The 18,542-nt window shown below is 33.2% G+C and overlaps 1 protein-coding gene across 1 annotated transcript; it reads left to right on the top strand.

Moving 5' to 3' along the window:
• Positions 1-4,985: 4,985 nt before the first annotated feature.
• On the top strand, positions 4,986-6,838 carry LOC110941732 (myb-related protein 308). The gene is made up of 3 exons (XM_022183392.2): positions 4,986-5,223; positions 5,310-5,442; positions 5,925-6,838. Exons 1-3 carry the CDS (start codon positions 5,088-5,090, stop codon positions 6,634-6,636), a joined length of 981 nt encoding a protein of 326 aa, XP_022039084.1. The 5' UTR covers positions 4,986-5,087; the 3' UTR covers positions 6,637-6,838.
• Positions 6,839-18,542: the final 11,704 nt, after the last annotated feature.

Genomic DNA, 18,542 nt, shown 5'->3' with positions numbered 1-18,542 from the left:
TAACGCTAACCACAAATTCCCCGTGGATACGATACCCTACTTACGCTATCTACGTAGCTTATTTAGGTTTTTGATTGACCCTTACGACAGTCATCAAAATGGCGCCGTTGCCGGGGAATTAGTGCGCTTAGTGTTAGTTAGTTAGTTAGTTAATTAGTTAGTTAGTTAGTTAGTTGTTCTTGCTTTCTAAAAAAAACCCAAAAATATATTTTTTGTTTTATCTGGTTTGTTCGTGATTTACGTGGGTAGTTGAGCTGTGTTGTGCAGGATGACAGATCTTACTATATTTTGCGGCTCTTCTACATGCAAGTTGTGCGGGGAACCACTCCACCCGTGTATCGGTTGCCACGAGGCCCGATTTAGACGGGAAAAAGCGAAATTGGAAGAACCACCGATGCCTTGCTATGAGAATCCTTTCCATTCACCATATTTCTATAATTCTGATACAACGGTGAAGGATGGTTATTACTCTGACGGATGGGATCGGGACGAGGATGCTTATTATGAGCCAAGGACAGATAGACGATGTTTCTGTTGCGGTCGTGATCATACTTATGATTATGATGATGTGTGCGCGGTGTATTTGGAAAATCCAGAGCATTGGAATAAAAAAATGATGGATGCATACATCTCAACACCATATCAGGGATACCGACAGCATCATCCCGAGGAATATCCTGAGCCCGAGGGTGTCTATACTTATCAGACCGAGGAGGAGAAAAAGCTTGCTATGTTGGAAGCGAGTTTGTCCAAACTCGAGCAGTATTTATCAGCACCCAACCTTTCCGATGAATATCGAATCAGTTGTCTAGTTTCCAAGTGTCAAATGTTAAAAATGAAGATAGAAATAGAAGAGCGTCTCTCGCCTTTACCTGATGATATTAGAGATTATTCTCACATGGAGGAGGAGGTTGTGGAGGATAATACCACACCAATGAATCCTTTATCTGATGAAGAGTCACTGGTGGATCAGATGGTGTGTGAGGATGATGAGGCAGAGCAGCAGTCTGATGAGATAAATGTGTGTATCGAACCTCTTCCCGTATCAATCATTCCAATTAACAAGTATGGGGAAGAGGGTTCGAAGAAGAAGATGAATAGGGCGAAGCTACAAGACATCGGTGTATATTTCGTGAAGTGGATCAGCCAAACCCGCATGTGCTTTCTAAACATGCCAATTATACTGACGAGCTTATGGAGATGGCATGTAAAATTTCGGGCATTCATTGGAAATACAAGGGGTAAATGTGCATTGAAACCACCGTAGCGCATATTAGGAGGTACGATCTGGCTGAAGATCTAAAACTTAGCGCTCTCGGGAGGCAGCCCGAGGATGTAGAGTATTGTATTTTTGTTTTGTTTTGTGTTGCGTGTGTGTTCTTGCAGGTTTTAATTATCTTCACGGATGCGTTTACCCAAGTGTGGGGAAGTCTGAGGAGGTGACGATCACTTTTGTCCATACTCAATCTCCATTTGGACGAAAGTGATTCGAATCATTTCAAGAACAAGCGTCCCATGTTGAAGCAGCCGCGAATGAAATGCTATACGGTTGCTGTGGAACAAGGCTCAAAGGATCCAACCGCTCCAAATCAGGGGAGTCTGTTCCATTTATCTTTGTGTATTTATTTATATTGGTAGTTGTGTCGTAAGTAGTTTCCTTCTTCATTGAGGACAATGAAGGAAATAAGTGTGGGGAGGGGAAACTAGCGTCTAGTGTGTCTCGTGTGAGTTGTGTCAGTCGTGTCTTAAAAATAATCAAAAAAAAAAAAAAAAGAAAAAAAAATCAAAAATCCAAAAAATGAAAAAAATAGAAAATGTCCCATTAAGGTTTTTGCACAAAATGGAAAATGATAGGTGTAATTGAATCATTGGCTTTTCGATTACTATATATATGAGATAACGAACGGTCGGTCACACGTCTAACTTAGGATATGTGGGTAGGCCCAGCCGGTCGAAAGGTTCCTTAGGATCGATAGAAAATAACTTAAAATAGGAGTCTTGTGGGTTCCCGCCTTAGGAGCTATGGTAAAACTGAAACTGTGGAAGGTATAAGGGGTACGTCATAAGTAAAAAACTTATAAGTTTTTCCGATTAAACTGGCACACCTGTTTCTTTTTGTGAAAACAAATCCGAAACAGTGTGGCGCCCGAAAAAAAAAAATTTCATCCATTCATCTGAGAACATGTAAAAAAAAAACACGTGAAGTTTATGGCATTAACCATGGGGATGGTGACTCGTATGGCGTATGCCCGCTGAACTGATTGTATACAAAAGCATGTAAGCTCACAATATCATCCATTCATCCATCATAAAGTTTAATCGGAATAACATAAGAGTTTTTTTATATAAGGCGGTAGATTATAAATCTTTTAATCTCATAAGCTTGAAACGGGAATAGGTGGAGTCGTAGTCTTTTGAGTGTGGGATCCACAGATGACTGTATATTACTTGAACTTAATAGATCGAAAATAAGGGCTCCGAAACCGGCGGTTGGGTTTAAGTGGACCGTATATTCACAATCTTGGTTAACGTGTGATGTGATTTGTTTTAATAAAATAATTGAATATATCGAAAGCCATTTGTTTTGATTGTGATTCCATTGCAAATAATTTTTTCGGGACGAAAAAAGATAAGTGTGGGGATTTTGATCAGTGCATTTTAAGTACACACTATTAGATATATATTATGCTAAAAATGCATTGATACAGTTTCAAAATATATTGCTTTGGTTAGTTTTTATATTTTGTGGTAATGAAACAAATTGATCTTATAATAATGATTATAATAATAATAATAACATACACATCCGTTAATTGAAAAGTCAAGATATGAGTTGTTAAATACTAAAAAGAGATAAATAAAGATTCATACATTATTTAAAATAGATGAGATATCTTAATTATTGTTTTGGGTTTGTGTACAGGATGCATGATAGAATTATGGGCTAAAATAAATTAAAGAGTTGCATATATGGTGGGCATCCATTGGACTGATTGGAGAATGAGTAAATCCACAGCCCAACACTTGAACGAAAAATAGAAGGAACGAAAGGGCACCACTTTTCAAGATATTTATTCATAATTCCATGCACAGCCGTCGGACATCGTCGAACCTCAGCCGTCCTCTCAAGATTATTCTATGGAATCTAACCAACCCGGGATGACAACCGAAGCTGTCAAGATCATTATGCGCGGCTAAGCCTCTCGTGACTTCTGCCCGAATGAACGTTTACGCGGTTTGACATAATTATTTGTTTCTCTGATTCTTGTAAACTGGTACAGCTTGACCACTTGTGTTGGATTATTGGTAAACGTTTCTTGTGTTTGAATTACTTGTCGTTTATTAAGCGTATTGGCAACTTCCTTGCGTTGTTAGCGGGTTAGTAAATTGGTGGGTAGTTGATACAAACAAACGGGTTATTAGGTTGCATAGTGAATCTTAAAAACTATCCCTATTAACTAATCAAATTCATTAATTCCGAGGCCATGTCTATGTGGTGTTTTGAATCAGAAAACGGATTCTTATATTAAAACCGATATTCGGGATTTCGGGTGGAGGTTACTTCTTCTTATTATTGATAACACTTTTCGTGACAAATTGTGTTTTCTTTTAAAACAACAAACAAACCCCCAATTTAGATAGTTTAGTTTTAATTAGTTTTCTTTAACGCTAACCACAAATTCCCCGTGGATACGATACCCTACTTACGCTATCTACGTAGCTTATTTAGGTTTTTGATTGACCCTTACGACAGTCATCAGTCACGCCTTCAAGGTAATTCACTCAATCTTAATAAATCTTTTGGTTGGTGTAACCTCTTCTAATTGCGAGTCATGGATTTTTAAAGGGTCAAATTTAAAAAGTTTTAAAATGTTTTTTTATGGAAAGGCGGTGCATTTAGTAAAAAGGGGGGGTGCATTTAGCCAACCCCATAAAATAAATGTATTTCTTTTAGAAATAAAAATATTTTTAGATATCTTTCCAAAAATCTTTTATCAAGTTATGCAAGTGAAGTTGGTATAAATAGTAAGCCAGGAAAATACATTTATCTCAATGATTTTGAAAAAAGGGCTAGAGACTCACTCAAATATCTAATTAATCAAATACTATAGGATAAATTGGTTTCTTTTGTGACTAAGAAACAACATAAAAATAAGAACACAATAAATGAAAGCCTAGAGCAATATAATCGACTCCACCGATATAATTGTACTATGTTCTTTCACAACCGAATCAGATAGATTTTATTGATTTTAACACTCGAAACTCAGAGCTACTTACAATTACTATGAGATGTCAGTTTATACTCTGATTACACATGATATAATTGGATTCTCAACTTTGCATATATAATCGACTTCGAGAACCGGATTTAAGATTCTTACAAGTTGAGTGGTGTGTATGTAAGTGAAACTCGCTAACTCTTAATCACTTACATAATTTTTTTTTTAACGACAAATTTCTTTTATTCCTAGTCGTTCGTGGGACTTGAAACCAAGACTATTAGTTTGTACTATTAACTTTCATTTATTAACTATAAATTAACATAAAATCAAACATTTTCAATAACCCTATCATGCAAATTTGGTGGACATAATTAGAGGATGGCACAAAATGGGCTTTTGGTTTTCTCATTAATTAGTTGAATCATGTCTTTATCAAACTTGTGATCTCATTTGTAACTAATCAAATCACATTCAAAATTCATTTCCTCCTTTTTAATCACAACTAAAATCAATAAATTAAGTATGTGATTAGTTTAATCCATTGTTTAACCAAATAACCCACCCAATATAAACCTATTTCAAGACGAAATAGTTGAGCTACTAGCATTTTTAAATTAATAATTTTTTAATAGAAAATATCCCTTCCCTTCGTGTGAATACTATCTAGTTTTCAAAGTAGATGCATTTTATCATGAAGTTGTAGTTTATTAGAGCATGCATTTCTTGCCTATTCTCAGCCTTCCATTAAACCTTCTTTAAGTTCATTGTCTTTGAACATTTTTATTATTAGAATAGGCATATCATAATGTGCACAATCGTCTTATTCTCCGGTTCTCTTTGATCTAGCCCGACAATTAGATCATGGTAAGGCCTGCATGTTGCGATAAGATCGATATGAAAAAAGGATCATGGAATGAAGAGGATGATGCACAAATGCTTGCCTTTGTAACCAAACAACCAACAAGTAGTTGGCAAGTTGGGGCTCCAAGAAAACCAGGTTATTAGCTTCTACTTCAACTATAAGTATCCACCCAAAAATCGGTCTTTAGGTTCTAATGTTTGTGTTTTTTGTGTGAGAAAAAGGTTTAAGAAGATGTGCGAAGAGTTGTAGGCTAAGGAAAACAAACATTACAAGGAATGATGAGGTTAGACACGAAAACTTTACGCCTCAAGAAGAGGAGTTGATCATCAAGCTTCATTCCGCTATAGGAAGCAGGTTTTCCTTTTTTTTACTTCAACCTTTTTAGGGTTTTCTTAATACTATTGTGCACACAAAAGTTATATTACTCTTATTTGAAACATGTTATCTTGATTAGATTAGTCCAACAAAAAGAAAGTTTTAAAAAAACCATGTAAAGAATCAATGAATCGGATTATAAATCGAGTCACAAGTTTTATTTGAATCGCATTATAAACGACGTTCATAATATGAACTTTAGATATATTGTACATAACTCTTGGTCAATAGTCCATCCACAATAATTGTTTTTAATCATGACGTTTGTGAGCTCGTGTGGCATCCTTGGACGTTTGTGGGTGCCCCATCCGTGTACATGGATGAGTTGAACATATTATGTGTGACGGGAAGGAGAGGCGTTTTTGGCTGTGAGAGGGGCAACCCAGACAAGTGGTGACGTGGCTAACATTTTTAGGCTTCGCGTTAAAGATACTCTTACTCATGTTATATTTGTTTTCTAGGTGGCCTATAATAGCACAACAACTTCCAGGAAGAACAGATAATGATGTGAAGAACTACTGGAATACTAAACTAAAGAAAAAGCTATCATCAATGGGAATCGATCCAGTCACTCATCGACCTTTCTCGCAAATGCTAGCCGACTATGGCAACATTAGCGGACTAACAAGAACCAAAACTAAGATTGGCTCACTAGGAAGAGACACCAAGAACACATTCTTCATTACAAGTCAAGATCAAACTCAACAACTCCCTACAACCAGCCACTTATTCCCTACTTTCAACAACGACGTCAAAATGGAACCACCAGAAGCAATCAAAACCGACTCACTTGATCTTCTAACTCAACTTCAAGCCATCACACACAAGAAAGACTCATCAACAACTCATGACCAAACATCTTTTACACAGTTCCATGTTTCTGTCGCAGCGTCATGTTCTTCGTCTTCTTCGAGTTCTTGTTCAACCTTGAATGAAATGACTGCACAACCAACGTTTAACTGGCGTGATTTTCTAATTGAGAATGCAGGTAATGATGATCAGAAACTTAACTTTGAAGAAGTTGGAGGGGTTGATGAGGTAGTTAAAGGTAACACTTCATTAATTAATGGTGTTACAGAAACAATGGAAGATGGTTGTGATGAGTCATTTGTGGAAGCCATGCTAGATGGAGAAGATGATATGTTCTTGGACTTTCCCGGGCTTTTGGGTTGACTTTTGGTTTGACTTGTGGGGGTTTAGAATAATGGGTTTTCCATAGTGATAAGATGCATTCAAGTGGAAATCAGTTTTTAGGGTAAAAGTATAAATTTAATATATTTGTGATTGTGAGATAATGAGTAACAATAATGCCCACTCGATAGTGTGAGCATTTTATGGAATAGAGACATTAAAAAGTGTATAACTTGGTTAATAAGTGTTTATCTTGGTCAATTTTAGATTAATCATAGTCAAACACCTTTTTTTTAACGGCTACATCACCCGATTAGGCCTTTGGCCTTTGATCACCCAGGTCACGAGTAGGAATCCCACGGTTGGCATATTATTGCCAGTTTGAACCGGTGACACAGTTCGCCCCCGTAAGATTCGACCCTGTGACTTCCCGGGTAGGAACCCAACATAAGTGGGTAAACCTTCCCACCTACCCCAAACCAATTGGTCTGCGGATCATTGGCGTCAAACATCCAATTAAGATTTATTATCACTTGATAAGACTAAGTATATCCGTCACCTTGTGACTGATTAAGAAATGTAAAAGGGAATGTGATTAAACTTTGTGAGTCATAGTCAATCTTGATCAAACATTGATATGGTTGGGTCATTATGATTAGTTAGGGCCCATTAAGGATTCATATCATCTTTGTTGATCATAGTCAGTCTTGGTCAAATCTAGTTATTAGTTAATCGTAGTGAATGTTTGTCAATCACCACCTATGTGGCTAAACATAGTCGGTGGTAGTAAACATAATAAAACATTAACATTGTTGGGCCATTAAGATTCACTATCATCCATTAACACTCATTATAAGGGGTAGGGGTGGTCATCACTAATCAATCATCACTCACTCACAACTTCCAATCAATGAATCAAGTTTCGCCATGTCATCAAGCATCATTCCATCACTAGGGATGGATTTTAGTGGAAATGCCTATCACTCACCACCACACCCAACAATCTCCCTCAAAACCAATAGTTTCCCTCACCACCCAATACTAGGGGTGTAAACGAGCCGAGCCGAGCCCGAGCCCGACTAGGCTCGAGCTCGGCTCGTTATGTTTTTATGAAGCTCGAGCTCGAGCTCGGCTCGGTTCGAGCCTATTTCTCTGAGCTCGAGCTCGGCTCGCGAGTAAACCCCAAAGCTCGAGCTCGGCTCGAGCAATTTCGAGAACAGCCTCAAATGAGCTAAAAGCTCGGCTCGAGCTCGTTTCAACAGCGATTAAGCGAGCCAAAGCTCGGCTCGAGCTCGGCTCACCAATGTTATCATCATCATTATTATAATATATATATAAAAAAACTAAAATTCTGTATAGGCTCGTTTGGGCTCGCGAGCCTAAACGAGCTTTGTATTTCAGGCTCGAGCTCGGGCTCGATAACTAAACGAGCTCTATTTCAGGCTCGAGCTCGGGCTCGGGCTCGTTAAGGCTCGACTCGTCTGAGCTTTTAACCGAGCCGATCACGAGTAGCTCTCGAGCCTCTGGGCTTGTTTACACCCCTACCCAATACCCCATCACGCGTCAAAAATACCACGCGTTCTAAAATTGACGCGTTATACATTTGAGTAACGGTGGTGTTTGGGAAATAATAACTCATTATAATTTATCATCACAGGGTAATTGGTTACCACCCCGGGTCTCCTAACCCCAAATGGCTTAAGAAATGTATGAGAGAATAGAATCAATCAATATCATTTATAGTCAATTTTTATTAGCCACCATTAATGTTGGTCAATGTTTGCCTGTCATAGTTAAACATAGCCACTCAGCCTTTAAACAACTTAAGAGAGGGAGGTTTGAGTTCAAATCTCATAGACAGCATGAAATAAAAGAAATTTGTCATTCAAAAAAAGATACTTATAAAGGTTGTCCCTACAATAGTGTTTGAGTGGTAAGAAGATGAGAATTTGTTATGAAGGTCTATCTAGGGATCAAACTTCGATTACTCTATAAGATGTGATTTACCTCCATCGTGAATATGTGTATATATGGCTCACATAACCGATCTTCCTAAATAAGCGAAAAGTCATTTTTCACTTATATTTGGACTTATGACATATGGAAAGAGAGGACTTGTATCTTGTAAGATTGAGAATTTAGGTTAAAAGATATTAGCTAAAAATAACTTATGACATACGGAGAGAGAGGACTTGTAAGATTGAGAATTTAGGTTAAAAGATGTTAGCTAAAAAGAATTTATAAAAAAAACATGTGGAAGAAGGTTAAATTTTCTTTATCCCCCACATGAACCACCCCAAATAAAGCCAGTTGGGACTAAACGTCCTTGTGGGTTTCTATTTTAGGAAGTTTTTGATAAGGCATTTTTAACTTTCTTTTATGAAACCCAATAAATTCTTGACACCGAAAAACATCAAATAAAAGCCATAATGCACTCCACTCACAATGGTTTTTTGTCACTACAAACAAATGGTGTTATTCCATGTGTGATGTTATACCAATGTTATGTGATGGTGATGCTAAGACTGATAGTGAAATCAAAGTCGCTACGTTCACTATAACCAAGTCCACGTTTTTTGGAACGTGTCAAGTAAACATTGATTGTTTCATGGATATTGTACCAACATGAACTATAATTATTGTTGATATCTACACTACAATTAAGCTTATCTTTCTATTTCTGTGTATGATTATCTAAATTGTGCTATGTATTTATTATTTCCGTTGATTAGTTAGTCTAGATGATGGAATTGTAACTCATTGCTCCATTTGTATCATGTTGTTCTCTTAATCAGTGTAACTGAACCATCTGCATCAATCATTAATCATCTGGAGCATGAATCACATCCGGACCAATGAGTTGCAATTCCATCACTTGGACGGACAATATTTTGCATGTGGGTAGCTTTAGTTAATCAACGTTACACGAGTGGCACATACATAAGTAGCATGTAAAAAATAGATATTGTATAATATATAAAATCTTTTACCTGTGTCTAGCATGTAAGTCCGTACCTATATGTACTTAATAAGGATAATACTTGAGGCAAGTAAACTAATCATGGTTTTGCAAGTGTCAATAATTTGTATGGATGTTACATCAAATAAGTTTAGTTTTCTCTAATTGGAAGTTAATGAAATCCTATCTTGCAAGTCTTTTTCATTTGGAAGTCTAGTCAACTCACACAAAGACACTAATCTTAAAGGCGATTACATATTTCAATAAACTTAAGTACTAAATTTTTTTTTATCATTACCTTACTAACTATTTTATTTTTATTTTTATTTTTATCATTACCTTCTAACTATTTTATTGATGATAATAAGGTCAATATATAAGAAAATAACGACGTTAAGTACTTTTAAAAAATAGCTAGGTTAACGGATTACCAAAGCTCTGCCCATACTTTGAAATTGATCTAAACCAACTTTTAATTACATATGACTTGATCAAAAAGATTACATACCAAATGAGTTGATTAACTAAAAAGTGTGAGTTTAGATGGAATAATTAGGAATGGGTCATTGTTTTAATTGTTCCCCACATTCATTAGAACATACACAATGAATAAGATGCCATGAGAGACACTAGATTGGGAATTTACCATTTTGAGCATGATTGAATTTAGGCTTTATAATGACCTCATTTGTTCAACTTAAGTAATGAGGGTGATATTGGAAAGTTAGGCAAATAATGGTCCTTATCTTATCATCTTTCGTTTGGGTTACGAACCAATTGGACATTTTAGGGCCCTTTTTCATTACTTGTACCAAATTTTGTACCTTTTTTCTTTATTTTTCCTTCTACTTGTCTTGCACTTTATTTTTATTAAGTATCTTTAAATGATAATCAAATGCTAATGACAAGATAATACACTCCATGTTCTTTATTAGTTCTATAACTTTGATTTTCTTTCGGTAAAATTTGTATTACCCAACTACAATTATTAGTTTTTGTACAATTACAATCATTTTTATTTAAAGTGGTTATTGTATCATATATGAAAACTATTGATAAATTTTAAATTTAAACATACTCATTGAAAACAAAAAAAAAAACAAAAAGAGTTAATTACACAAATGGGTCCTGTGGCTTATACCTAATTTCGTCTTTGGGTACTAACTTTATTTTTTAACATGTTTAGGTTCTATGGTTTCAATTTTGTAACACCTTTGGGTACTAACACCAAAATTAGTTAATTAATGACTAAAATACCCTTGCATTTTTTTAAGTTTATCAATGTAACACATTTGGGTACTAACACCTAATTTTATTTAAGTTTAAATCAATTTTACAAAATCTATTTATTTTTTTTATTTTCATCTTTTTATTATATCTCTTAATTAACATAAACTCCATTTATTTTTTTATTTTCATATTTTTATTAAATTTCTTATTTAACACAAAATCTATTTGTTACACCATTATTTTTTTAAATAAATTTTTTAAATAAAATCTACTAGCTATATAGTTTTATGTAAATTAAATTTCTTACTCGTTTTAAATAATGTAAACCTTACTCGTTTTCAATTTTGGATTGAAATGATTGATAATAATAAATATCTTTCATGTAAAAAAATTTAAGCCTTTTTTTAACTCAGTTTTTTTTTTTTTTTTTGTAAAAAAGATATCTAATTTACATAAAACTATATAGCTAGTAGATTTTACTGGTGCAACTAGTAGATTTTATGTAAATTAAATATCTTTCTAAAATAGTAAAATGTAAATGAACAAAAAAACAAGTTAAAAATGGCTTAATTTTTTTTACATGAAAGATATTTATTATTATTATTATTATCAATCATATATATCCAAAATTGAAAACGAGTAAAGTTTACATTATTTAAAACTAGTAAGAAATTTAATTTACATAAAACTATATAGCTAGTAGATTTTATTTAAAAAATCTATTTAAAAAAATACTAGTGTAACAAGTAGATTTTATGTTAAATAAGAAATTTAATAAAAATATGAAAATAATAAAATAGACTTTATGTTAATTAAGAGATATAATAAAAAGATAAAAATAAAAAAAATAAATAGATTTTGTAAAATTGATTTAAACTTAAATAAAATTAGGTGTTAGTACCCAAATGTGTTACATTGATAAACTTAAAAAAATGCAAGGGTATTTTAGTCATTAATTAACTAATTTTGGTGTTAGTACCCAAAGCCAAAGGTGTTACAAAATTGAAACCATAGAACCTAAATCTGTTAAAAAATAAAGTTAGTACCCAAAGGCGAAATTAAGTATAAACCACAGGACCCATTTGTGTAATTAACTCAAACAAAAAACAAAAAAAGATCTTAGATTGATATCAGAAAGAAAACAATTAATCCAAAACGGGCATAAGGAATAAATTACTTTTTTGTAAAAAAAAGAGTAAATTACAAGTTTTGTCCTTTATGTTTACATCAAATTTCAGGCGCTGTCCTTTAGCGCAAAAGTTGACAGGCGGTGTCCTTTATCTTTCAAAATCTTGCACGTTTTGTCCTTTAGGCCAAATCCAGTTAGATTTTTTGGTTAAATCTGGTCATGTGCCTTGCACATGAGGGCACTCTTGTCATTTTACATCCTCAGGGACTATTGTATAAAAAACTTATAGCAAGGGACTGTTGTGTAAAAAAGAAAAAAATTACAAATAAACAAAAACCCTGCACACATCTCTCACATCTCTCTCTCTCTTTCTCTAAATTTCATCTCTCTCTAAATTTCCTCTCTCTCTCCACCCTCAAGTTGACGGCAGAGGTGGTGGTTTCAGAATTGAACTGAGACATTTGATACACCGATTTCACAAATACAGATAAACAACTAACAAAAAATTCCAAAAAAATCTTCAACACTTTCCACCTTTTAACAGCCATCACTAAACAACTAACAATAACACAAATTTGACACAAATCACTAGCAGAAACTTGATCTATAACACAACTCTGTTCATCTACTGTAATGCACAAAAAGTCAAATCTAACACACATTATCCTAACTGAAAGAAGAAGTTGAATCATTCTCACAACCTAATTCATCACTATAAACCATTTTAACATAAACCTTATACAGAGTTGAGTGTGAGTTGAGTGTTTACAATAATTCTGTCCTAATTTAACCACCTAAATCTACTAAATCCGTAGCAGAATCGTCTCAAATTCACACAAATGACTTACACAAACTCGATTTATAAAACAGTTCAACCGCCACCCACCTGCAACCGCCACCCACCACCTACACCCTACACCCACCTGCAACCGCCACCCACCGTCTCCACCATCCACAACCGTTTTCATATGCAATCTTTCGCCTTGTTTTATAGATCAAAAGCCCTATATGAATTTGTTATATCAAAATCAAATTCGCGTATAATTCTTGGATAAATAAGCTAGGGTTTGAATTGTGTTAGAGAGAGAAGAGAGAGAGGGAGATGGAGTTTCACAGAGAGAGGAGAGAGAGAAGAGAGAGAGGGTTTATCCTTTTTATTTTTAATTTTACACAATTAGTCCCTAAATAAAATTTATTTACACAATAGCCCCTTGGAAGTTGAAATGACAAGAATACCCTCATGTGCAAGGCACATGACCATATTTAACCAAAAAAATTAACTGGGTTTGACCTAAAGGACATAACATGTAAGATTTTAAAACATTAAGTACAAAACTTGTCAACTTTTGCGCTAAAGGACAGCGTCTGCAATTTGGTGTAAACATAAAGGACAAAACTTGTAATTTACTCTAAAAAAAGAGCAATTTATCTATGTGAAACGTGAAGTTTATCATGTATCCTTGTATAAAACTTGATAATTTACATTTTGACTATATTTTCTTCCTATACTAATAAACAAAAATCTTTTTGTATACGTGTCATTCTCTGGTGTCTTCTCCCTTTTAATAATAGTATTACATATTAAATTTTATACACAAAATATAATATAATATTAATTAATATAGTTAGAGATAATCGCATAAATTCAGATTTAATTAATAATTATCTATAACAAATATAAATGTATCAAATAATATAATAAGTATAGTATTATTTAATATATTTAGAGATCAAACGTATAATTTCAAATTTAATTAATAGTAAATTACTTTTTGAGTCCCTATGTTTAAGTGGTTTTAGCCATTTGAATCCAAAATCAAAAAGTTTAATGTCCTGAGTCTCTAACCGCTCATTCACACCCCTTGTAAAAAAATTCAAAAAACCTTTTGTAAGGCCAAGTTCTCTAAGTTCTCACAACTTGTCGAAATTTTCATTTTACCCTAACCATGTATATTTGTTAAGATAAAGTATATTATTTGGATATAAACAATAATTACTAATAAAGTATCAAATCACATGTACAAGTACTTATAGCATATAACTTAGAAGACTAAAATTACAAGCGGATTATCTAAATAAAGTACCAAATTATCTTTAAAGCAAACACTAAATGGTTTTTAAAAGACATATTTTTTTTTTGCTATTAAGTATATAACATTATATTTACTTAAGCCGTGTAATACACGTGTTCAATATTTTCTTCCAATTTTAAATTTATGTTGCTATCAATATGTTTTCATCTTAAAAAATGGCCCAACTTCCTAATAACATTAAGTTTTAAATATTAAACTTAATTTCAATAATATTACGCAACTAAAGACATTATCATCATGCTAAATAAAGACATTATATAATATTATAAAATTTTTAATTTGAATATTTAAATGTCAACTACTAATTAAAAAAGTTGTTATAGACACTCAAATTTATAGTTTAAAAAAACTTTAGTCCTACTTTTTTAAACGTATACTTTATTTTTAGTATGATTTTTTTAATATGTAATATTTTCTATATAATGATGATATTCGTATCTTGTCTCATGATCCATATATCTAAAAGTAGTATTTATATCAAAGTATTTATTATATCATATATATACATAGTAGAATTTAATTACAATTCATTTACCATAACCTCATAACTTATAATTATTTTTAAAAATACTTACAATTTTATGATCATTATTTTTTTATTTTTTAGTGTTACTTCTTTTGAAGACATAATAAAATGGATTGTAGTATCTTAAAAGAGAAGTGAAAACTTAGAAAATTATTTTGAATAACGAAAATATAATTGTTCTTTTGTTTTACTATTTTATCTAAATAAGTTATTTCATTAATAAGGATTATATACATGTTTATAATTTATATTTTTTAGTCATTTAACCCGTGTAATACACGGGGTTGTAAGTTAGTTCAATAATAGACAAAAATATAGAAAAAGGTAATAAAATTTATAAAATAACTGATTTGAGGTTAAACTTTTATTTTGTCTACTTTATGATAATGAACTTTTAATTACTCTAATTAGCTAAATATTAAAGTTGATGAAAGTTCGTTATAGAATTTACCATTTTCGGCAAACACTTATAAGACGATACACTTCGCCTACATAGAAAAATTCGAATTCGAATTTGAGTTTCCTTAAAATAAAACATACACTAAAGTTGGTTCCAAAATATACATACATACATATATACACATATATCTAGGCTTTGGATCAAAAGAAAACCCCTTCAAATTGTGAGAAGTTAGAGAACTCCGACTTCCCATGCGAGTTTTGCCACAACTTTTCACATATAGATGAAAATATTATAAACACAGTTGTAAAAAAATCCAAGTGGTGTTTTTAGCCCTTTTATAGCACTATAAAAAGCTATTGAGATCATCATTTACACCAACTCTAAAGGTTTTTTTACGGTGGAGTAAATCTACAAAAACTATATATATTTTTTTTAAATGATTTTTGAGGATTTTTGGTACTTTTTTTTTGAAAAAGTCTGCGTTATGGTCGAGTTCTTTAAGTTCTCGCATCTCACGGAAGTTTTCATTTTATACTAACTATATATATATATATATATATATATATATATATATATATAATGAAAGTTTTAAATACAAATGAATTTTAACGTGCGAAGGTAGAAGTATGAAAATAACATGCGTAAATAGGGTTAACCCAACCTGTAACGCTTCGTATTTCTGTACTTCTCATATTTAGAAAGTTGCATTCACATTTCTATTTTTAGAAACTTGTATTCGTATTTCATTTCCGATCTTGTAATCTGAGACTTTAATCATAATGGAAATTTACTTTTATACTTATACGTGTTACATTCATACTTGTATTTATACGCAATCAATCCTTGAATACACCTTTACATGCAGAACCGAGACTTATTATACGCTTGAATTATCATTTATACGTGCACGATACTCATCACATATTTACAAACACGTTCCATAATCGAAAACAAGCTAAAACACAAACTTTTAGCACAAAATAACATCAACATACAAGTTCATGGACTAAACTTGGCAAAATCAAACCTTGGACGAAAAAGGAACACACCGCGTCGCGCGGCGGGCACAGACTTGAAGCCCGCGCGACGCGTGGGGTGTGAATCCGTAAAAAGTTGTTTCTTGGTTGCGGGTTGGTCACCTTTTCCACCTCCATTCTTCCCCAATCACCTCATTTCTCCATTAAAACATTAACCCTAATCAACCACTATAAAAACAAGCCTCCTACACATTCATTTTAATTTTCCCACACTCTAAACTCACTCAAAATACTCTTTAGATACTGAAATTACAAGTTGAAGGCAGATTATACTCAAGCTCAAAAGTGAGCTCTCACCTCACTTTCTTTCATGTTTCTTCACTTCTTCTTGTTCTTTAACACTTGGAACACCTCTAGGAATGTTTTCACAAGTTTACCATGGTAAACTAAGGTGGAACATCACCATTTTGAAGTCTAAACTTTATGTTTTAAGTTTAACTTTTACAAGCTTTCTATAAACTTGTTATCCATGTGGTAATCTTGCACCTACCTTGCTTCTAACCAAACCTATGGTTATGGGGCTTGAGTATGGTTGATTCCCATAAGTTTAGAGGTCCAAATACTGCCTAAACTTTCTGTTTTAACAAGGTTCCAAGCAACCTACAAGTGTTGAAACCATCCAAGCTCACAACCTTCCATGTTTTGAGGCTTGTACTTTGGGAAAGTGTGAACAATGGAGCTTAGGCTTCTAACTACGATTCCACTACTTCACTTGTTGATTTGTTAATCAATCTTACATCCAAGTTACTAAGTAAACTTACTAGTAATAGAGTGACTAAACTACACCAAGTCTCCAAAAATTTGCCATGATTGGAATGCACTAGTCTAGTTTTAGATCACTTGGTTACTTGGTAACTTAGTTATTGCAATATTTAATGTAGCTTCCAAGAACCAAAATGAACCAACCCCACCTCATCTCCAACACTTACCATGTTGGGTATGCACACGTCCAGGTTGTCCTCGTTTGGCTACTTAGTAGATTATGTACTTTTATTTTTAGTTTATATTCATGACCAACCGAAATCATCAACTAAGTTGATGATTTTGTGCTTTGGTGAATCATATAACGAGGTTTAATGGATGTTAATCATCCTACCTCATTGCATGACCATTCTCGTGGTGCCTTTGCTTTACATTTTACTATAACTTATAAATTATCCTCTAAATTCCGTATCCAATCCGGCAATCGAATCCGCAACTCACACACCTTCGTTTCTCCGACTTAGGGTAACTTCGGTGTTTCAAACTCAAGACTTGTCAAACTAAAGTTCGCGGACTTTCTACGCAAACCGTGAGTATACTCGATCCCATTTTCCTTTTAACACACTTTGGGTACAACATGTACAATATATTAAAAATCACATACTCACGATTACACTTGTTCATATAATCACTCTATCCATTAAAACATGATACTTGTTATATTCTTGTTTATACATGTTATACTCATTCTTGTGTACTATATGCTCATTAACTTTGTAAGCCTACCTTAACAACTATAGCACTATCGGATTAACGCACCGCCTGTACTTGTTGTATTGTTAAGCAATCTATTTTACAACCTTGTCGTTTCGGCGACAAGGATACACACGGTTGTGGTATACTTTGGTTTGATTTATAGTTTACACATGCTAGTATGTTATGAACAGTATATGCAAATTACCATGTTAGATATGAGACAACTTTTATTCACGCTTATGCTATGTATCCAAACTTGTATACGCGCCAACTTTTGTTGATTTTATTTTAATACATGTTGCAGGAAATTGATGATGTTAATCGAAGAAACCGAGTTAGGGTGGACTAGAAATGCACCTATTATTTTATGTTTGTATTTCCTTTTTGTTTAATTTGTTACGAACATGTTTTTGTATTTTCTTTTCAAATGATGTACTGGTGTTTAGAAATATGAAATTTGGTTGTTTAAATCTATTATCACAATTAGTCATTATGAAGTCTCGAGCAATCTCGTTTTCGTCTCAATTCGATGTTTCCGCCATTGGTTGGGGTTGACACAACCCATGCGTATTTTCATGTTTGATGACATGCGGGATTTGAATTTTGTAATGTACGTAGTTTAAAAATCAATATGCGTAATTTTCGATAACTCGCTTCATACATTATGCACGTTAAAGGGCTATTGCACCCTTCTCATGTTCATTTTTAAAATTATTGTATAAATTGAATTTAACATACTAAACGTGAGAAGTGAAAGATATATTTTTATTTTTATTGAAAGTATTTACTAAACATGAAAAAACTTTCAAAAAAATAATTTCCTTCACTTCTCACGTTTAGTATATTCAACCTATTTTTATTTGATCTTTATCTAACAAAATTAACGATATATATCATCAAAAAAAATATATAAACCGACGAAAAACCACATACAAAACTGAAAGTGAAAAAGTAATCAAGCGCTTGGTAAATTTTCTTTATAATTAGTATTAAAGGTAAGGGTTCAGATGCATAGTCACCTAAACCTAGGAAGTCCTAGGAATGGTATCATACAGATTTCGATTGAACTCATTCTAGTGGCATTGAAACCGTCTTGACGAATTCTACGATCTT

The sequence above is a fragment of the Helianthus annuus genome, chromosome 5 (genome assembly GCF_002127325.2).
Source record: "Helianthus annuus cultivar XRQ/B chromosome 5, HanXRQr2.0-SUNRISE, whole genome shotgun sequence".
Lineage (NCBI taxonomy): Eukaryota > Viridiplantae > Streptophyta > Magnoliopsida > Asterales > Asteraceae > Helianthus > Helianthus annuus.
The sequence above is the reverse complement of the archived record's forward strand: the minus strand, read 5'-3'. Positions and strand labels throughout refer to the sequence as shown.